This window comes from Equus caballus, chromosome 4 (genome assembly GCF_041296265.1).
Source record: "Equus caballus isolate H_3958 breed thoroughbred chromosome 4, TB-T2T, whole genome shotgun sequence".
NCBI lineage: Eukaryota > Metazoa > Chordata > Mammalia > Perissodactyla > Equidae > Equus > Equus caballus.
This window is the reverse complement of record NC_091687.1, coordinates 45,460,571-45,482,978: the sequence shown is the minus strand read 5'-3', so window position 1 is coordinate 45,482,978 and position 22,408 is coordinate 45,460,571. Positions and strand designations below refer to the sequence as shown.

Here is a 22,408-nt window from a genome sequence, read left to right as displayed (position 1 = left end):
AGAAACTTTTAAAATCACAATGTGGATATTTTTCTATAAATATGAATGAAAACTTTCTTCAGTTGCATGCCAGTTTTCAATTCTGCTGGCTTGAAATTAAAAATAGAAAATACTATATTTTATTAGATTATTTATAACTGATTTTTCTATTAAAGGTGCTACACACAGATGATTTTTCACCATCTACCATAATGTGGAACAGACATTTTGTCTTTTATCTCCTGCTTTTGCCAGCTTTTATGAATCAAACACTATATGGACAAAGAAAGAAAGGATCAAAGTCCAATTTACTTACAAGGAAAAATGATCTCCAGGGTAAAAAAATGTTTTATTTTTAATGATATTTTGTTTTAATGATAAGGTTTAGCCTTTAAAAAACTAATATGATTTTTTCCAAATAGTATTTGATATAAATAACAAACCAAATATGTGTATATATGTGACATTCTATTGTAGCATAATTATATTATGATAACAGTACTTATAGAGCATACTTATAAAAACATCAGCGTTTTCAGAGCACTTGTACATTTATTATCTCATTTGAAGCTCACAATAGCTTTGTAAAATAGGTATGACAGAGATGGCCACTTTCATAGGTAAAGAAATTGAGGCCCAGAGAGGTCAAGTGGAACACTCAAGGCCGTAGGCAAATCTACCAGTAAGATGTAGAGCTAAGACTCGAACTTAAGTTCTCTCCTTTCAAGTTTCTTTCTCCCTTATCATTGCTACAATGTGAAGCGTACAGTCATTTTCTCTCTTGATTTCATAAAAGTTGAAAAAAAAAAAACCAAAACAAGACGGGCCCTCACCAATATGACACACAACCTGAGAATTAGGCAGAGTATTGTTTACTTCTAGACAACTTTGCCCAATGTTTGTTGAACTTTTAAACTATGATGCACTCTCTTTTCCTCCCACTTTAAGCACGTTGTACTTTGGGAAGATGCTCAGAATATACGGTATTTTGTTTATTTGTTTCCTTTTGATTTGCATGATTTTACAAGAGGAAAAGAATTTATGGACTTGGAAAGAGCTTGAGTTCTTTACAACTTAAGTACTTTCTCCAAGATGCCCCTCTTTTTCACCTCCCTCTCCTCTCAAAAACAAACAAGACACAAACACACCACCCTTGGGCTTCCCGTATGCAAAGCTGTTTCACAAGAAGGGACAAGTACTTTGCCTAACCTGTTTGTTCTGTTTCAGACTCCACTTGCTTCATAGATGTTGTCTTCATCGTGGACAGCTCTGAAAGTTCCAAAATAGTTCTCTTTGATAAACAGAAAGATTTTGTGGATAGCTTGAGTGACAAGGTTTTCCAACTGACCCCGGTTCGCTCCTTGAAATATGACATCAAACTGGCAGCCCTTCAGTTTAGCAGCTCTGTCCAAATAGATTCACCTTTTTCTTCTTGGAAGGATCTACAGACTTTTAAGCAGAGGGTCAAGTCTATGAATTTAATTGGGCAAGGTACTTTCTCTTATTATGCCATCTCCAATGCCACTAGGCTACTTCAGAGAGAAGGACGTAAAGATGGCGTGAAAGTGGCTTTGCTGATGACTGATGGCATCGACCATCCAAAGAATCCAGATGTTCAAAGTATTTCTGAAGATGCCAGAACTGCAGGAATATTGTTTATCACCATTGGACTTTCTACTGTAGTCAATGAAGCCAAACTTCATTTGATATCTGGGGATTCATCCAGTGAACCCATTCCACTGTTGAATGATCCAACCCTTGCAGATAAAATTCGAGATCGCCTGGTAGGTAATTAACGGGTTGGTTTTATATATGTATTTCTCATCATAATATTGATATATTGGTTACAAATTCTGTAAAGATAGATACTAGGTCAAAAAGATGAAAGAATAAAATACACCTTGGAAACGGAAAGAGGAATCTTTCTGAAATCTCTCTCCACTTCCTTGATAGTTTATACCACATAAACTGGGGAAGTACCGGGCTCATTCTCTAGGAATTGCATTCCTAGCTTTATTACTAGCCAAAGCTGAAGATTTTGGAAAGAGTTGTTTTCAATCACGTGCCTCAGACTCCTGTTTATACATCCTGGGATCATTGAACATTGTGACTTATATTCAATTTGTGGTCAACTTGTGGTCTCCTCTATTTGTACTAAGTTGGTCTGTTCCCATTCCACATGTGCAGAAATATTTTTTGACTCTTTGTATCACCTACTGCCATATTATGCTCAAGCGAAAGTCATAGACTTTCATTATTTTATTATCTCTTTGTTTCTCGAGTGTTAACAAGGCCACTCAATTTAAAATCACCTGCAGCCTGCAGTCACCCAACAGTTTCTCCCATCAGATCTGTGAGTTCCACTTGATTGGTCTGATTAACTGTGTCAATGCTTTTCTTTATTGGTTCTTAGCTGTGTGTGATAGCCTTTCCCTACTGTTTGGGAAAATACAAGACAAAGCGATCAATATGAAATCCCTCTTTATAACGTTTTTTTCTCAAGGAAGAAGCTCCTGGAGATGAGGTGGCTGATTTGTTAAGTGTTAAAAATTGATTTTCTTAAAATTATTGATTTTTAAAAATTTCTTGAGAAGAGGGTAAGGCGATTGTGTCCTTTAGGTACTGAGCATTTCATATGGCTGTTTTCTATAGGTCAAAAAAACCCTCAGGCCCCATTTCAGAGATTGTTTTTTTCTTTTGTCCCTTCCCCTAATCCTTTTTCTCAATGTTACTCTTATTTTTTAATTTTTAGTTATTGTTACTGTGAGTTGCTGAGTTTTTAAAATCTAAATAATACTTATAATTTCTTGAGTGTTCTCTGTGTGTTAGTGATTGCTCTGAGCACTTTACACATTTTACTCAATGTTTACAACAATCTTATGATGTAACTACTTTCATTATCCTCATTTTATAGTTGAAAATTTAGGCCAAGCAAAGACTCTGGAGTCTGCATGAGTGCTTAACCCTGTGAAGTCATTGAGAGGGGCAATAGTAATTATTTTTTAAGGTTTTCTTAATCAGAACTGCCTTGAAACAGTTAAGCTACGTTTCTCCTCCAAAGTTACTATTGTTTCTAGACTTTTTTCTTTGGGCGTTGGGCGTCGATGCTGAGAGTTCTACCTAGACAGATGGCCTCAGCACCCCCAGGGTGATTGGGGTGAGTGTTAACTCTGTGCATCTCTTTTGCACGAAAGGGAAATGTACTGGGACACCTGGCTATCTTCCTAGGCCTGTATGTGCCATAATTTAAGGAGTCGTCACCAGTGAACTTAAAACAGAAGCTTCCAGCATGTGCAGGAGAGAACCCTGGAGTTGTAATAATGAGTTGCCTGTTGCTGCCTGTAGACAATGCAGGACAGGCAGCTCCTTGTTTGGCCAGATGTGTAGACTCAGGAGGTTCATACTCCCTCCAGACACACCCTCGCCAAGAGCTGGGGCCCAACTAGGAACACAGGCTCTTGGCAGTAGACTCGAAGCAAAACTGTTTCTGGGGAAACCAATAAATGACAAAGCATCCTAACGACTCTGCTCTTCCTTAGCATCCTGTGATCGCAGCTTGTTTGTTCAGATGGAAGCTCTGTGAACAAGCCACTTCTTAGAAGGAGATACTATTTTCCAAACACTTCCAGAATCCAAAGGGCTGATTAGGCTCTTCAAAGAAAGAGATACCAAATTTCAATGTTTCAAATTGTTGCCATCCAGAAGGAAGACCTTGACTCTTGATCAGACCATTGGAAAAATTTCTCATTTAATCTATTTCTGTTGCATCTTCAATTGAATTTTTTAAGTTTTTATTTTGAAATAATTATGTAGTTGACTTTTAAATATGTTAGTTAGGGATAATTTAAATACAAAACTGCCTCTACTTAAAGTGCACAATTCCATGAGTTGATAGATGTATACACTTATGAAACCATCAACACAAGTAGGATACGGAACATCTCCATTACTCCTAAAACTTCCCTCATGCCTCTTTGTAATACGTCCTTCCCTTGCCCCTAAGCTACTACTGATCTCCCTTGTCACTCTAGATTAGTGTACACTTTCTAGAATTTTACATAAATAAACTCATACGGTGTGCGCTGTTTGTGTACCAGCCTTCTTATTCTTAGCATAATGATTTTGAAATTCATCTGGGTTTTTTTTTAATACCAACAGTTTATTCCTTTTTATTGCAGAGAAGACTTTAGTTGAATTTACGGAAATGAGTGTTCACAATGAATAGCTTTTGCAGGAGCCAAGACAAATCAAGGAATCACTGCACGTTCCTTGACACCTCTAGTAGAATGTATCATGTAAGAACCCCATGGAAACATTTCAGTTCCGAATTACCCAAGAGAGACCTGACGATTCCAAATTCAAGAAAATATTTTTATTGCTATTTTATTATGATTTACGTAACAGTATTGAAACCTAAGAAACAAATTCAACCCAATCTCCTGGATATGTTACTTCGTCCTTTAGAAGAGCAAGGGAGAGTATGTGGAGATTAAAAAAAATTCTTTATCACTTTTAATGTTAAATAGTAAAAAAGCCTTTATAGGAATAAATGCTGTGACAAACGTCTCTTTCTCTGAAGATTACTAAGGAAGATATCAATTTATTGTATCCCCTCCCTCACATAACAAGAAGGGATCAACTTGATAATTTTTATATCATCTTTAGAATCTTATGCATGATTAATTTAATTATGGTCTACTTTTCAGGTTTTCAAGGCTTCTGTTTAGAGCCTTATTTCTGTTCTCTGTTTAAGATTTTGTAGTGTCTATCTTGCTACTATAATAAGCTGCAAACATTTTTGTCATAGAGTTTGTAATCTTTGCCTACTAAATTCTTTTGTTTTTTTTAGGAAGACTAGCCCTGAGCTAACTTCTGCCAATCCTCCTCTTTTTGCTGAGGAAGACTGGCCCTGAACTAACATCCATGCCCATCTTCCTCTACTTTTATACGTGGGATGCCTACCACAGCATGGCATTTGCCAAGTGGTGCTATGTCCACACTTGGGATGCGAACTGCGAACCCCAGGCCACCAAGAAACAAACGTGCGCACTTAACTGCTGCGCCACCAGGCTGGCCCCGCCTACTAAACTCTTTATTTTCATCCCATTTGCCATCATGCTAATAACGTTGGCACCTTCCTCACATTTCCTCTGTGCCCTTACATAGCATTGACCTCACAGTCATTCACAAAAATGTCAATTCCAGGCTTGCCTTCTCCTTTCACGTATATGCCATCATAAAAGTCTGACTCCATTAATAAAATGCACCTTCTTTTGCTCTAGTGAGGGCCTTTCTCTGCTTATTCTTTCCATTTAAACTTTAGTATCCACCTAGACCTTAACGGAACCACCCTTCCCTCTGACTTTGACCATGTTCTCCACACAGTTTGCCTGTCTGCCTAACTAAAAGCCCTCACCACTTCCCAAGGCCTCTAGCTCTGTCCTCGTGGGCCCTTCTGTCATTTTAAATATCCCTCCTCACTGCTTCCTTTGTCTTATTGCCCACACTAGCCTTTATGACTGTTTTCCTCATAAACTTTGACATATAGAACAGCATTCCATCAATGAGTTGGTCCTTTGCATTCTTCTCTTAAAAATTATCCAGAAAACCCACCTATTCCAAGAAACCATCTTGTCACTCCCTCGCCCTGCCCCCTCATTCTAGAATCTCCTTCCCACACTGCTTGCTGTGTGCTGTCTATTTTCTGTCACTGGGGCTTATAAGTGCCCTTAGGGATGGAGCTTTGTTCTTTGTTTGAAATAGTCTTATCTATTGTGCAGTTTTGGGTTCATTTTTGTTTCCATAGAAATATAAATTCCAGCAAACACAAAGTCAAATGAGTTCCAAAAATAATTAGTTAGTTGTGTTGTTATGGTTTTAAGCCTGGCGGCACATATTTTTAAAAAGTAATATGGCAAAGCAGAAATTGAATTTTCAAAGGAAGAGCTAAAAAGGTGTAAAATTATACATCAGGCACAGTAGCAGCTAAATTCATGAGTTTAAAATTGATAAGGATATTGCTTATTATAAAAAGGTTGTAAAGTGACAAACCTGTGAATTTTTCTTTCAGTAGTTGTTTTCAAATATTGCAATTTGACTTGAATTACTAGGTGTTTTACTGTCTCTCTTGAACTCCTTTCAAATTCCGTTTCCCTCTCTTGCTCCCAGAGGAAACCAAGCTTCTGATGTGTGTTTTAAATATTTTCATAATTTGGATCACATTCTATGTATTCATCTGCAACTTGCTTTGTCACTCAACATTTTTGGAAAATTATCTACATTGAAATATGTAGATCCAATGCATTGATTTTAATTGCTGAATAATATTTCATTTATTGATGGATATTTTATTATTTCAAATTTTTCATTATTAAAAACAATGAATGTTGAAATATACAAGTACAAGAATTTCTCCAGGATATGTCTCTAAGCTACGTCTGGAAGGGATGTCAGTATAATAAGTGGAAACAAGGACTGTCTTGAACAGTCTAGAGATAAAGCATGTACATCTTCAGCTTTCCAGGCATAGCCAAATGTCCTGGAGAGGGGTAATGCCATTTTACTGAGACTGTCAGTGTATCTCTGCATGACCTACTAGTTCTTAAAGATACAAGTATCTCATCTGCTTTCAGCCTGGATTTACACTGGCTGGTAATTTAGAATCATTGGGGTGGGAGGGCATAGGGAGGGAGGGGGCAGAGAGGGCCATAGGGGAGACTTTGAATTTTGCAGTTAGGGTCTGTGGCCAGTTTTACAGCTCCTGAGACCATGTGGTCCAACTTTCCCCTTTTATATATGTGGAAAATGACCTGGAAGGATGATATGACTTGCCCAAGGCCGTGTGTCTGGTTAATGGTGGAAATAATATGAAAATCCTAGATGACACTTAATTCCCAATCTAATTTTTTCCCTATTAAATCACCAAGGCCACTTAAAGCATTTTGCTATATCTTCCCTCTATATTATTAGTTTGTATGGAAAAAAAGATAAAGTAAAAACAAAGCTAAAGGGATGCGGAGTCTCCGTAAAGTTACGACTCTGACTTATCTTTAACTTCCTCATTACATCCTTCAGTTTTAATATCTTGCAACAATTATTCTACTGCTTTTTACTTCCATTTCTATTTTGTCATGTGTAAATCCTTCAGATTCAATCATGAGGCATTCATTTGACACATAATTTCTACCTTAAGGAAGCAATAATTCTATCTGTAAACAGAGGTTAACTTCTTTCCAGCCTCTGACTTCAGACATCGCCTTCAGTGCACTTGTCAGGTAATACCCCATTGACCTGAAGTAGTACAGGAGGCCTAGATGTTGAACAAAAACCAGATTGTGAACTTCTCTAAAATTATACATTTAAAGTAGTTTTGAAAAATATCCTGGCTAATTCACTTCTGTGTGGTTAAATATGAAGCAGCACTGAACTTGGTAGGTGGCTCAGCCCAAGTGTGTGACCTTAAGCAAGTCACTGACTGCACTGCAGGCCCACGGTTCCTAATGGCAAAATGAGAAGATGGATTCGAGTGACTTCTAAGGCTTATTAATATCTCATGAAGTTATCAATCTAAAATTAATGTTTTAATGCCAAAAAATAAATAAGGAATGGAAAAATAAAAGAAGAGAAAATACACAATTATGTATTCTGCCTGTCTTTGTAAATGAAAGTGAGAAATTTTTCATTAGGGCTGATTAAAGCTTGTAGCCAAATTATGGAGATTATAGAGCTGATAAAGGAAACAAAAGATAAAATGTAGTATGCAATAAGATAAAGTTCCTAGGAAACAGAATCGTTTTTAATGTTAGTGCCCTTTACCTCTTTTATTATTATATAGCTCAAAGTGTTCCTCGGGTGTTTGGCTGGTAGGCTTTATTGCTTTTACAAGGTTAAAAGGCTGAATTGCTATTCTTCTTGGAAATTATATGTCCCTTAGGGAATAATTAAGACTAATAAGAAGCTGGAAGCAGAACCGTGAATCTAATTAACGTTTCATTCTTTTTTCCCTCCTAGGATATTTTATTTGAAGAGAAGGTAAGTGTCACAGCTTTGATTACTATGAATTACTCTGAAAGCTCACATTATCAAATCAGCATTATAATTCACATTAGAAGGTGTGACTAAAAAATTTGCTTAATTATTTTAAAAAGGAGCCACTCTATTTTGAGACAGTCATCTGATTTTTTTATGTCACCACGTCCACTGCAGGTTAGAAAAATCAGAAAAACTGGAAAATATTTAATGTGATTTTAGAGAATGATTTTAGAAATTAATAACCAAACGGCATAGTTTTTACTTACTTTGACATGACTTCTTTTATTCTAAGCATGTCACTGATACCAGCTACTCGCAGGGGTCCTCCACTTTGGAAGGTGTACCGTGTTGGCTAGGGATAGGCAGTGTTTCTGGCTAAGCGACAGAGCTCAGAGCTGCCCTCTGCTGCTTGCTGATTGACTTTAAGCTCATTCTCCTTCCTGATGGTGGCAACCAGACCAAGTGGCAAGGGAAGCTGGCTGATATCAGCTGGATAGTACTTAGCACAACAAATGACCATCAGCTTGCTAAGGACTTGTACCGGCTGTGAGGTTTTTAACACAAAGAGTTTGGAACATCTGAACTTTGTTTGATAAACTGCTTATTTAATGTCAGGAAATTTACAAGTAGTATTGCATAAAATAGTAGGAGCCAACCAAACCTTGTAGAGCACCACGTTCCATTGAATTATACACGGTCAGATACACCATTAGTTCATGTGCAACTAGACAGGTAAAACCCTGCCAATTAAACTAAGATACAGTACCTAATTATCAATTGCAGTTTTTCATTTTATACTTATCGTAAGAGTCCTTTTGGATTTATTTAGCTGTAGATTTTTAAATCCTGTATCACTTTTGTGCATACATATAAAGGAAAGTGTAAGCAAACTAAATTGCTTGTTTCTAAAACTCCCTCGCAGTCAGAGTCTATGTCTTCTGAATCACGTTTTGTCTTAATCATCGATGCCCTTGTTTTTCCACACAATCCTGGCTTCTGTGCCGTCAAAAGCATTGGTGATGCAGCATTTTTTGAGAGTGCTCCAGTGGCATCTCTGGAGTTTTCCTCCATTTCATTCTGTTAGTTTTGAAGTGTATATGCAGAAAATAACTTCATCATGATCAGGCCTGATTTGTATAACACTCATTCTGATTTCAGAGACATTAAAATAAGGAAAAATGTGCGTCTTAGAATTGATAAAATATGGTGAAAGTCAAAGAGTTTCCTTTGTTGAATAAAGGAGTATTTGAATTTGTATATTGTTAAGCTTTGTTGTGTTATATAAAAGAGAAACAGCAGAAGTTCCAAAAGTCCACCGAAAATATTTATTTTTCCCCTTTGAACTGGAAACTATATGTTATATATATATATTTTTTAATGGGAGGTCTATTTTGTTTAACCATGGCAATATTTAACAATACTGTGTTATCTGGCTCTTACTAGATCTGCGTTTTCCTAGAAGAATTTAATAGGGAGAGCAAAATCTCCATAAATTTGCAAGGTAACATTTCTTCAAGGGAGTGTTCCATTTAGTTATGTACTGAATAAGATTTGAAATGCTGTATTTTGCTATGTGTTAAAATTTTTTTTCATTATTGATTCAGTGTGAACACAAGATTTGTGACTGTCAGAAGGGGGATCCGGGTGACCCAGGGCCTCCTGTGAGTATATTTCTACTTGAACTTAGGGTCAAGTCAGGATGTCCTAGCGATGATAGCTCTATTCACACTTGAAGACATCGGGGCAATTTTGTGCTGTTGAAAAACCGTTGTGTGCAAATAATAGCAAAACTGGACATGCTGATTCTTTCTTTTATTCCTAAAGGGATACATTCTGTCCTTAGAAATAAGCCTGGGATTTTACTGACCTGAACTGAGGGCAGATTTGGTTTAAAATGATGAAGTTGTTCCCACAAAAGATATTTCAGGATCACTTCTAATGTGACAATTGGGGCCAGAATTTCTCAATACTTAAGTGAAAATACAGAAAAAGAGATCATACAAATCCTCAGAGCTTTAGGTAAAACTTTATCCTACTCCACTTAGAAACAAGTGACACAGACCTCTCTGGAAGGTAATTTTATCTTCACATGTATCCAAGAGCAGCACCAGATGGCCTGTGGGGTCGGGGTGGGGGGTGGGGTGAGGAGGTGGAGGGGGTGCTGGGGGGTGGGAAGCTGATCAGAAAGTTTTGGGGATTAGAGTGAATTAAGTGAAATGGCAACATAGGATTTACTATGATGATTCGATACTTGATAAAATAATCCAAAAAGGAGTGCTTCCTTTATATTCTGGCCTATTATCTGGTAGGTGCCATGTTGTATTGAGAAGGCGTTTGAAGCGACATCATGATGACTGGAGACGCTGAACATTTCTCTGAAACCTATCACCAGAAAGCATCCGTACTGCTCATTCAGTATTCCACTTACTTATGTGATTCCAAAGCTTAGAGTTCAAAAACAAGTGGAGATACTTCACAAAAATGCCTGGATAAATGTTTTGAACTTATGCTTGTATGAAGGGGCAAAAAAGGGAATGTGTACAGTGAATTTCTTAGACTGTGACACGTTTAACTTCAGACTTGAATTCAAAGCCTATAGTTTTCCAAACCATTCTACCAATCAAATCATTAGAAAGTGGGAGTGTTTGCTTGTCTTTTTTTCTTTAGATACAAAGTTAGATGTATTACATGATAATGTGGCAGTCAGTAGAAGCTGATTTTGGCCAAAACAAAGGTTTAAACTTTCCTTCCTTTAAAGTCTTAGTTTATACTTAATACACCAAGAGATTTCCAGGGGAAGGTTTATTTGGGATATTCAATTATATTTTAGAATGAACAGTAAGAAAATTGATAATTGCTGAGCTCATCTGACAATTTCAGTAACTCAGTATTGTTAGAGGAAATTACTGTACCATGTTTAATAGAGATACCCTGGAACTATGTTATTTAATACTTATTGAGTGCCCCCAAAACCCTTTCTCAGAAAAGTGAGCTTGTTGGCAGTTTGAGAATAGGAAAACAAAGCACTTTTCTGGAATAGAATTGGAGAACTCTCTTCCGTCTTTTGAGATTATCCCTTGAACGGAGAGAGAAAGAGACATTATCCTCTTTTGAGCAAATCTAAAGACTGTCTGTTCAAGACTGCAGCCTTCCTGGTGTGTAGTAAAGGAGAGAACATAATTGAATCTGTGCTTGGTAGGTAAAGTGCTTTTTTTTTTTTTTATACAATCTTCCCTCATTTTATGGGATGAAGCTAATCAGGAATTATTGTAAGGTGTAGGAAACTAATAGAATTCTTCCTCAATATAATCTTTTTTCCCTTTGCCTTCAGGGTACGCATGGAAACCCAGGTATCAAAGGTGAGCGAGGACCAAAAGGAAACCCGGTAAATGAATGAACAGCTTTCCTTTAAATCAATGTATCTCCTTCTAGATTTATTTAAAGAACAAAAATTGAGAAAACAAAGAGCATTGTAATATATGTCAATGCCAAATATCTGATGATTTCTGTGCAGAATACAGACTGTTCACTGCCTACAGTATCTGTCTGGTATGTGTTAGCTTGTGTTTACAAATTCTGAGAAACATATGACCATTTTAGTCTATAAGTGTAGGAAACCTAGGGACAGTGAATAAATAGAAATGTGTACTTAAATAATGGTAACCCGAAACAATGAATTCAATGTTCCATAAATTACTGATACATATTCCATATCAGAATGACATTGGTACTAGTGTTTTTTATGGATAATTGACCTAAGATAATAATAGAAAAAACACCAGATGGTCTCTTACTGCCAAACCATCTTTAGGCATTTCCCCACTTCTTTTGTGTACCCATCAAAAAGAATCCTAGATTAAGTTTTTAAAAAATTACCTATTTAGATCATTGTTGGGATGATGGTGTTTCAATTTCAAGAGCAACTGTGGTAATCATGAGAGAGATGAGCGTATACAACTATGTGAAAATTTCAGGCAAAATTCTGTATAATGAAAAACAATACTTTAAATGAAGAGGAACACATATAGGGAAGTGTTTGCATCAAACACAATGGACATTGGCTTAATTTCTAGAGTACCTAAGGACTTTATAAAACAGATGGGAGAATATCAAGTTTCTAATCATTGAAAGGTGAAAGGACACAAATGATTTTCAAGAGAGGAAATAAAACTAGTATAAAGAAATAGAAAAACATTTAATTTCACTAGTTAACGAAAGAAATTTAAATAGACACAATGAGATACCATTTAATTCTAATTATTCACATTTTAGAAACTTTGGAGTCCAGGATTGTTGGTTGGTTTTTTGAGGGGTGGAGGAGCAATTTTTTAGTTCATATGCTTTGGATTTTTCTGCGTTTCAAATTTTAAAAAACATTTTTTTTCTTATAGCAGTTAACATAGCAATATTAAAATAACAACTAGTCATAGCAATGTGATGGTGAAACTACTTTGATCTTCACTTTGAAGGTAACCTGGCACAAACATTTTGGAATGCAATTAGGCACTACATAAGAAGCATTCAGATATTCAAAATTTTAACCCAGGGCTGGCCTGGTGGTGCAGTGGTTAAGTTCATGTGCTCCACTTTGGCAGCCTGTGGGTCACCGGTTCGGATCCTGGGCGCGGACCTATGCACCACTTATCAAGACATGCTGTGTGTGGGGCTGGCCTGGTGGGGCAGTGGTTAAGTGTGCATGTTCCACTTTGGTGGCCCAGGGTTCACCGGTTCGGATCCCAGGTGTGGATATGGCACCACTTGGCAAGCCGTGCTGTGGTAGGCATCCCACATATAAAGTAGAGGAAGATGGGCATGGATGTTAGCTCAGGGCCAGTCTTCATCAGCAAAAAGAGGAGGATTGGCAGCAGATGTTAGCTCAGGGCTAATCTTCCTTAAAAAAAAAAAGAATTTAACCCAATAACCCCATTTCTGAGAATATGTTTAGGGAGGTAATAAAAAACATGTTAGATGCGTGAAAGTATTTTTCCCAATTACTTGCTTGTCCAATAAAGGGAATGTAAAGTATCCTTGGGTGACTTTATAATTCGTATGCGTACACACATACCCCCCACACTCAATCACCTCATATGGGTCTGAATTGATGCCATCATGTCTTCTTTTTGTTTTGTTAAATACCTGTTGTAAACCTACATTCACATTTCATTTATTTGGCTTGTAATTTTGCGCCACATAATATATTTTCCTAAGTGTTGCTGAAATCAAGCAATCACTCTTAACGACATTTTGGAAAACATTCCAAAGCCCCTTGGAGAAAAGCCAGAGTGGCTGGCTCTGAGTGAGTACAATGCTGTATTTGAGAACAATGGCTGTGTTATTAAACTGGGATGCAAGACTCAGCCTAAACTGTGAAAATGTAGCTGGATTCTGCACCCTATACATCTGGCTTCACTCCAAAGGGCAAAGGCTATCTGAGCTGCTATTTTCTTCCCTAGATTGCGTGGTGCAAATGTCAATGGTAAAAGCTAAAGATTTTTTCCCCATTGGGTTAACCTATCAATCTGGGAATTCTGAAAAATGCCTTTTATTGAGCAATCAGTCACTCTGCAGGGCTGTGGAATTTTGACTAAGTTTTTTGTTTGTCGCAGGGCGATGCCCAAAAAGGAGAACCTGGAGAAAGAGGCCCGGGGGTATGTACACAACTGGACTGCCTTCCTAAGAAAGTAATCCCAGGATGCTAAGATCCTGTAATTGATCATTTTGACCCGGGTAGTGCAAGTGCAAAAATGATTTATGTCTACGTGTGCTCTCGATGGCTCACTTGGGCAACCAGACAGATATGATCTTAGAAGTGCAAATGTGAGGAGAAAATGGTCTGCTCAACAGGAGTGATGATAGGACCAGGGTGGTCAACCACATGACATTCCCTGATACTTAATTTGAGATTTGTGAAAGCCTCAAATAAGAAAAGTATTTTGCTTTCTGTCTTAGCTCTTTTTTTTTGGATAAAGAATAAGTTAAAATTCTGGGAGCATAAGAATTACCTAATCTAAACCATGCTTTTGTTAATCCAATTCTACAGACAAAAAAAGATCATTCTAGTTGATTTATTATCCCTAAAATTAGAAGATATCAGAGATTGTCTGAGAGATAATCACAGCAAATTTCTTCTTCCGCATTTTTTTTCTGGGGGAATTGCAGTAGTGGAGCAAATAGGAGAGAAGTGGACAGTGAATAAAAAGGAGGTCATGCTACATACAAATTCTCCTCTTGGCTGCCCCCTTGGGTGAAAGCCCAGGACTCAGACTCAGAGGTCTTAAAAACTGTTCTCTTGGTGTTTTTTTTATCAACTTCATGAAAAACTTTGATAGAAAGTTTGATAATTTCAATGGTAGTTGATTTAGAAATTTGTGTTATTTATTCAGGAAACATTTCTTAGGTATCTTCCACACATAAAGCGTATTATCATGTGAAAATAAAATTAGGACAAAGCACTTACATTTTTGAAAAGTTTATTATCTCACAGGAGAGATAAGATATTTAAAATGGCTTACAGCATGAAGCAGAATGTCAAACCATTGTAAAAATCGCATACACAAAGTATTATGGGCCTTCAGAGGCGATTGGAGCTATTGGGGTAGGTTTTATGGGATGAGCCCTGAAGAGTGTAGGATTGTGACAGGAAAGGACAGACAGGAAGGTGGAAGGGAACAGGCATTCCAGATGGAGAGTGCCATGAGCAGCAATCTGAGGGAAGGCAATGCATTGGAGAATGGCAAGATGGGGTACCTGAAGAGGAGTATTGTCAGACATGGCTTGAAGGTCAGAGTGAGCACTCCATGCTGGCTGTAAGATCTGGGCTTTGCTAGGTGATGGGTACCTCCTGAGATTTTAGATGAGGTGCATGACCCAAGAGCTGTGTATTCCGAAGGTTAATCTGGCATGGTTCTTAAAGAAAAGTTGAAATGGGAACAAGTAGAAGGAAGAAGAATTTGGAAGAAGTTTTGTTGCTGCAGCCTATGTGAGAAGTAACAGGGACATTGGCTAGAGCTGCTCTGGCCAATGTGAAAGCCGCTAGCCATATGTGCTCACTGAACAGTTGAAACTTGGCTAGCCTGAATTGAGATGTGCTGTAAGAGTAAAATACCCACTGAATTTTGATGACTTAGTCCCCCCCCCAAAAAAGATGTAAAATATCTCATTGAAAATTTTCTCTATTGTATACATGTTGGAGTGACAGTATTTTGGACATATTGGGATAAATCAAATATATTATTAAAAATTAATGTCACCTGTTTATTGTTGCTTTTTTTAATGTAGGTATAAGGGAATTTAAAATTACATATATGGCTCACATTATATTGGATGGAATTGGGCTACAGTGACGACAAAATAGAAAGGAAGAGCACATTCTGAGAACCACGAAAGGGTAGAAATGATAAGCTGTGGTGACTATAACTCATTTACTCAACGTATTTTTATTGAGCCCTTGCTATATGCTGGGCCCTCTTTTAGATGCTGGGGATACAGGAGTGAGCAAGACATGTAGTCCTTGTTTCACGAAGTGTGCTGCCAAGGGGAGGCAATAAATAGGCAGAAAAATGAATAAGAATTCCAATCAGTGACAAGTGTTATAAAAATATAAAAGAAGTCAGAAAGAGTGGCAGGAGATGAGGCTGTAGAGGTAGGCAGAGGCCAGATCACCTAGGGTCTTGCTGGCCAGGGGAAGGAGAGCAGATTTGAAACTAAGTGCAGTGGATGCTGTTGGAGGATTTTAACTGGTCGGATTAAAGGAACATGGAGGGCAAATAGAGAGAAAATACGACTATAAACTTCGGATTCTGTGTGATTTGAAATATGATTGTACCATGAATAGAAATAGGAAAGTCAGAAACAAATTTGGCAGAGACCGATGAGTGCTGTTTTGGATATTTTAAATTTGAATATTTTAAACTACTAATTAAGATGCACTGAAAGCAAGGGAGGAAGGAAGGAAGAATAAGCAACCAAATAAATTGACCAGAGATTTCAGAAAGAAAAATAGGGGGAAAATAAAGAGTATACTATAAAAAAGTAATATTCCTTTATTTTTGTAAATCATATTGGCTCCTTCCTAAATACAATCTTAACTCTTTTAACATAAACTAATGGCAGAATTTTAAATATGGTTGTGCGTTGTAAGGGGTGAAGGGCGTACTGAGATTCCTGAGATTGGAAGTCTGGCCTTTTCCAGTGCTGTAAACGTGAATTGTTTTAATAAAGAACCCCAATTTAACTGTCTGTAATGTGGCCTTTCATTTTCAGCACAATACTAAAACTTAAACCATTTATGTGAATAAATATTTCTAAAACGGATTAAATTGTAGTATAACAATATTTTTGACTAGTTCTACTTTTATCTTCAGTCTCTCAGTGACCGCTCATTTGGAGAGAAGTGTTATCTCCTCCCTGAAGTTTTCCTTTTTGCCTTTTGTACAAAAGCCACGCACAACAAAATTTTGTAGTCTGACTCACATGTAACTGTAATCATACTTGTTCTTTCCATCGGTTTCTCCAGCTCACTTAAAATATATTTTACACTTCTATTTTCATACTTGAAAACTATAGTTGTATGAAAAAGATGTGAAACCCTGTTTGAAAAAGACTTGCCGTTGCTCAAAGTTGGTAATTTCCCAGTCCATTAACATCCAGCATTGTATTACTTAAAGGGCTTATGGGCGGGGACACAATGGAGCAGGCGGTGCAGCATTCCCTAGAGTGACACAGAAGAGGAGCAGAAGCGCCGGCCCCTTATTTAGCAGGAGATAAAATATAGTAACTTAAAGGTCACTGTCTCATTACGGTCGATAAAGGAACCATTCATTTCCTTGATATTCTATATTCTAGACTGAATTTGAAAGGAGGACCATAATGGATATAAATATTTACGTACATTTTAAAGGCCATTATCTCAGCTCATTTTCAAAGCCAATTTCTCTAACAGTCCCTGGGAAACATTCTCAGCTGTGATAGTTCATAGTTTAAAAGTCAATATAACAATTTTGAAAGGACCGTCATAGGTCATCACTTCTACAATGAGTTTCAGTGTCTAGTCTCTCCTTCAGCTTTGGGCCAAAGGGTAAGAAATTAGGTTTGAAAAAATACATGGAACTGAGAATGGAATGTAATAAAGAGAAAAATAGGTTCTTTTCTTCTCCCTGGTAAGTGCGCATTCCCTCAGCGCAAAAAGTGAAATAGCTTATATTTATATGGTCTTATTTTCCAGGACTGTACAGAGGTGTTTTGTTATACTTCATAAATGAAAAACATCAAATACTTCCTCCAACTATGCCTTCTAATATCATATTCACTTTTTCTTTTCTTTTCTTTTTAATTAGGGAATTCGTGGGTACAAGGGTGAGAAGGTGAGTTGGTAACAACAAATAGATAGACCAGAATTTCAGAAAGTAAAACAGAAACATAACTGTATTTACGCACTTAATAAAATCTATTTTCCTTTATTTTCGTAAGTCTAGATTCCCTAATTCCTAAGTGGACTCTTAACTCTGTTAACATAAAATAATAATAGAACTTAAGAGACGGCTGTGTGTTGTAAGGGGTAGAAGGTGCCCTAAGATTCCTGAGACTAGAATCCAGACTCTCAGGTCCACAAACACAAACAGAGACACCAGTTTAACAGCCATGCAGCACAGGCGTCCAGACTAAGTGTTTCTATATACAAACGGATGTGGCAACACTTCAGTGAGGTTGCTCCCTTGGTGCTTAACTTCCTGTGAAACCCAAACACCGAACCCAGTCATGGCGGAAAGAGGATTTACCCTGGGTAAGCAGTAAAGAACTGCTTACTTCATTCTGTCAGGCATCGGGGTAGAGCTTGCAGGAAGGGTAAATTTGACCAAAAAAGGAGCAAAAGTTATGGGTTAGTAGATTATTTTATGATTATTTGCAAATTGCGAGTTAGGAAATCAAACTGGTTCTAAAGAAAGAACAAGTTGGACTGGGGCTCAGGCATCTTTGAGAGGGTTCAATAGTTCATTCACAGTTTATGCCATTGTTCTCTCTCTTACCAGATTTTCTGTCTGAAATTAGAACATGTGCCTATCATGCATTCTGTCCACAACCTGCAGACCTGGGCAAGAGGCCTGCACTTTAGGGGGTCCTGCTCTGGGTCTCCTCTGGTCTCCCCACTCCCCATGGAGCCAGGAGTCTGCAGGACAAGAGGCCTGTGCCCTCTTCTTCTGGATCATGCTTTGGGTAACCAAGACCCCAGAAGTCTCTGCAAAACGGCCTGAGCCTTCTTTGAAGGCGTTCACAAACCTCTTTCCTAGGTCCATCTTCTTCCAAGGCCTGAGGGGAAACCAAATGGGAGCTATTTGTTGGCGCAGGAAAGGGCCCTGAGGGAGCTTTGTTGTGTTGCCTGGGGCACCTTCATGTACGCACACTCAGGCTCCTCCTCCTGTGGAAGGCGCTGGAGGTAGAAAGTGAAGTGGGAGCTGGGCTGTAGGCCATGGCCATGGGGCTCTACTCCCACATGGACCTCTGAGGAATCCCAAAATTCTTTCATTTCTTATTCCTTTTGAAGGTATATTTTTCAAGAAAGGAAGCTAGAACATTACTAGTTTATTAACTTGATTCATAACTTTCAACTATTTAGATATGTGGTATGTGGGCCTCTGCTCCCATCTTGTCCTGGGCCCTGCAAATAGTAGGGGTGAACTTATGTACAGACAAATAAATATATCCCCAAACACTGGAAGAGTTAGGCCTAAAAGGGGAAGAGTGTAAGAAATGCCGTAATTCTGTACTTAGCCGTGAGAACCTGGGTAACTCAAGATCTTGGAGTGTCTGTTTCTTCATCTCTATAGAACAGGACTAATACAGGCCTCCCTAATTTACAGGTTGGTTGGAGAATCAAATGGAATAGTGAATGTGACAATATATTGTAAACTGCTGGTCTATAAATGTAAGGTGCTACTGTGAAGAGACGGGGAAGAAACGATAATATGGGCAAGTTCAGAAAGTTTCATGATTATAAAATTGTCCTATATATAGTTGAAGAAAATTCTCCATGCCCTTGCCCATCTTGACTTATACAATGAGCTAATTATCAACACCAGGAAGCTTTATGTATATATTCTTGAAAGATTCATTTAACCTTCTGGGGAATTGTAGATTCATTGGAGGAGTTCTCATCTGGAAAATACAAGCTGTCAGAGCAAAGTGACCCTGAACCATCGACATTCAAACCGCAATTTCACAAGGAGCAGCAGCGTTAGAAATCAGAGGCTGAGAACAGAGCTAATCTGTTCACAGTTTTCTGAAGTACTTGCTCTCTGGAACTATGTAATTATGGCCATTCCATAGGGATTACTGAGCCCATCAAAAAAGAAAACGCCTTTGCAGAGGCAAATAACACGAGGACAATATTTTCATTGATGGAAATCTGCCCCCCAAACAAATGCTCTTCCTCAGGACCCTCGAGCTAACGAATCTGTCTGGACAAATGGAATGTGAATTCCGGCCAAAAGAATTTTGGGTGTATTTATGGTACTTTTCTGTTTTACATTTTGGTGGTTGACTCATTTTATTTCCATCCAACATTATTAAATTAATTGCCTTCTAATTGATTCTTCAAGAATGATTTTCCATTTGCACTTAGAAATAAATGTTCAACTTGTTCTAAGTGAGAGCTCAGTTTTTCCTGGGTGGGTTTGACTCACAACATGGTGTGGAGAGAGAACAGATTGCTTTTGAACAGAAGCATAGCTGGATCTAGGAATTGTACCTCCTTCTTTCCTGCTCCCCATGCCAGCAATACCCCACGCAGTACCCGAGGCAGAAGCATCAAGTTACTGGAAAGTAACTTGCAGACTATGTCAGCGTGCCCTGTTCAGCTTTGGGTGGCTGATGAAGAACATGGACTTGGGAGTCTAACAGACTCAATCTTGTGATCATGGGCAAGCTACTTAATCCTTCTGAGGCTCATTTTCCTAATCTGTGAGTGGAGATATATATATAGACCTTGCAAGGCTGCTGTGAGGATTAGCAATAATGTAGAGGCTTTGGCACATAATTTGCATCCATAATGGGTGGTTACAACTCTGACTTCCCTTCTTAGAGCAGTGCTATTCAAAGTGTGACCTGCAGGCTGGCCATCAATCTAGGAACTGATGATCACTATTTTGTGATGAGATAAAGTTTGTACCAGAATATACATCCACTATATCACTAAATACATTGTTTACTTCAGCTGACATATATTTTTCATAGCAAGACTTCGTGAAGGAAGCAGGGCATTGATGTACATTCTAGTGCAAGTTGTTTATGTCATTGTGTAGTGGCATAGAGTAGCATGTCTTAGAGCAGCACAGAGATAAAGCAGCAGCAGAAGCAGAAACTAGTGCTGAGGGCACTGGACTAGGAGTCACTGGCTAGCGTGTACATTTAAGTCAATCATTTAACCTCTCCAATTGAGCTGCCTCATCTTAAAAACATGAATTGCTCTGAGGCTCAGAATAGATATATATATGAAAGTACTTTGAAAATTCTAACTTTAACCATTTTTCTAATTGACTTTGTTACTTTTTAGTTCTGATTATTAAAAGTCTTAGAAGTCTGATATAATAGATTAGTTTTCAGAGGTGCCAGTTCTCATTCTACTTGAGCAAGTTACTTAACCTTTTTAAATCACAAATCTTCAGTCTGTAAAATTGGGCTGATAATATCTACCTCAGACAGTTAATATCTGAGTGTGAAAATAACATTAATAATAAACTATAAAGCGTAATTTAAATGTTAGGTTTTAAAAATTAATATTCCCGGGGAGGCAGGGCAGTAAAGTGTGATGACAGAAAATCCATAGTACGCTTGCCACCATGCCTTACGCTCTCCCTCACAGCAGAGCTTGCTGATTCATCATGGCTCCTTTCCTCACCAAGTCACGACATGGTCTCAGAAACTTTCTCTCATAGTTCTCTACGTAGACACTACTAATTGATCAAAGTTGGTACCCAGGATGGAGCATAGTGCTGTGAAAAAAATAGGGACTCTGAGTAAACCTGGGTTCAGACCTTAATTCTTCTTTTTACTAGCTATATGATGGAGGGAAGTTACTTTTCTTGAGCTTAAGTTTTCTCATCCATAAAATGAGAATTTTAAAATTCATCTTATTGGACTGTAATGTGGACTCAATTAAATCACAATTGCAAATTAAATCACATACACTATATGGTAGATGCTCAATAAACCTTAGTTTCTTTCCGTTCAATTTTATCCATCTCTCAAAAATATTAAACTTGGGGCCAGCCTCGTGGCCGAGTGGTTAAATTTGCACGCTCAGCTTCTGCGGACTAGGGTTTCCCTGGTTTGGATCCTGGACGGGGACATGGCACCACTCATCAGGCCACACTGAGGCGGCGTCCCACATGCCACAACTAGAAGGACCCACAACTAAAATATAAAACTATATACTGGGGGAGTTTTGGGAGAAAAAGCTGGGAAAAAAAAGAAGATTGGCAACAACTGTTAGCTCAAGTACCAATTAAAAAAAAATAAATGTTAAACTTCATTAGGTGGTATCACTGATTTGAGTCTGTCAAGCTAAGGATGACTCCTGGATGAAGTTTTTCAGGGTTGAATGACCAAATAACCCAGAGGATTGAGGATAAAATTATGTATAATCCATTAGAGTGCTTATGTCATAAGATTCTGCTGGGAATCTTTAAAAAAAGATCATAACACTAAATGACTGCAAATGTCCTCATTTATTTTATTTATTTCTTTTTTAGGGTGAACGCGGAGAGTGTGGTAAACCAGGAATAAAAGGTGACAAAGTAAGCAACATGTTTTTAAAATGCTAACAGCTGTGATCCCTTTGGGGTTGAATTTCCTTAAGAGGAAACTCCTGGGATGCATTAGGTTGATCTCACTACTGGAGTTGGAGAGTCATTGGCTCTGTTTTCACATCTGCAAAACATGAAGCAGAAAACAAAGCCCTACCTAAATCTAGTTAATGGAGCCCCCAAATGCCTTTCTTATGGACCATTAAAATTTTGCTTTTTGGCACCCTAAACTTTGAGAGTAGACCTACTGAATGTGATGGTGAAAAGAATAATTTAACCAGTAAAGTCAATTCAAGCTCCAATTGGGTCAAAGCAGAATTGGTTTCCAGATATAAACGCTGAGAACAAGTACTTTCCGAAGTAGAGTGAAGAACTCTGTGAAGTAAGTTGAGATACTTATAAATAATGTGGCAGAACTAGACATAGTTAGGGGTTTGAAATTTTGAAAATGCAGCAAGCAACAGATAATTGGGTAGCTATTTACCTTTCATTAAAAAATAAATATGAATAAATTATTTAAACTGCAGACAATTTTAAATACGTTAAGGAGTTCTTTAATGGATCAGAAATGGAGAGGACATTTGAAACATAATGATAAA

The 22,408-nt window shown here is 37.8% G+C and overlaps 1 protein-coding gene across 7 annotated transcripts in view; it reads left to right on the top strand.

The window, feature by feature from the left end:
* COL28A1 (collagen type XXVIII alpha 1 chain) overlaps window positions 1–22,408 on the top strand; it is a 179,014-nt gene that overhangs the window by 2,897 nt on the left and 153,709 nt on the right. For 2 of the 7 annotated variants that reach the window (XM_070264503.1, XM_014739197.3), the window contains exons 2-9: window positions 156–315; window positions 1,207–1,763; window positions 7,990–8,010; window positions 9,615–9,671; window positions 11,342–11,395; window positions 13,617–13,658; window positions 17,346–17,372; window positions 21,756–21,800. In XM_070264503.1, the coding sequence (XP_070120604.1) occupies window positions 192–315; window positions 1,207–1,763; window positions 7,990–8,010; window positions 9,615–9,671; window positions 11,342–11,395; window positions 13,617–13,658; window positions 17,346–17,372; window positions 21,756–21,800 (927 nt within the window). In that variant the 5' untranslated portion in view covers window positions 156–191. The remainder of the gene's footprint in view (window positions 1–155; window positions 316–1,206; window positions 1,764–7,989; window positions 8,011–9,614; window positions 9,672–11,341; window positions 11,396–13,616; window positions 13,659–17,345; window positions 17,373–21,755; window positions 21,801–22,408) is intronic. The other 5 variants (XM_014739198.3, XM_070264506.1, XM_070264507.1 and 2 more) reach the window with 4 other exon arrangements.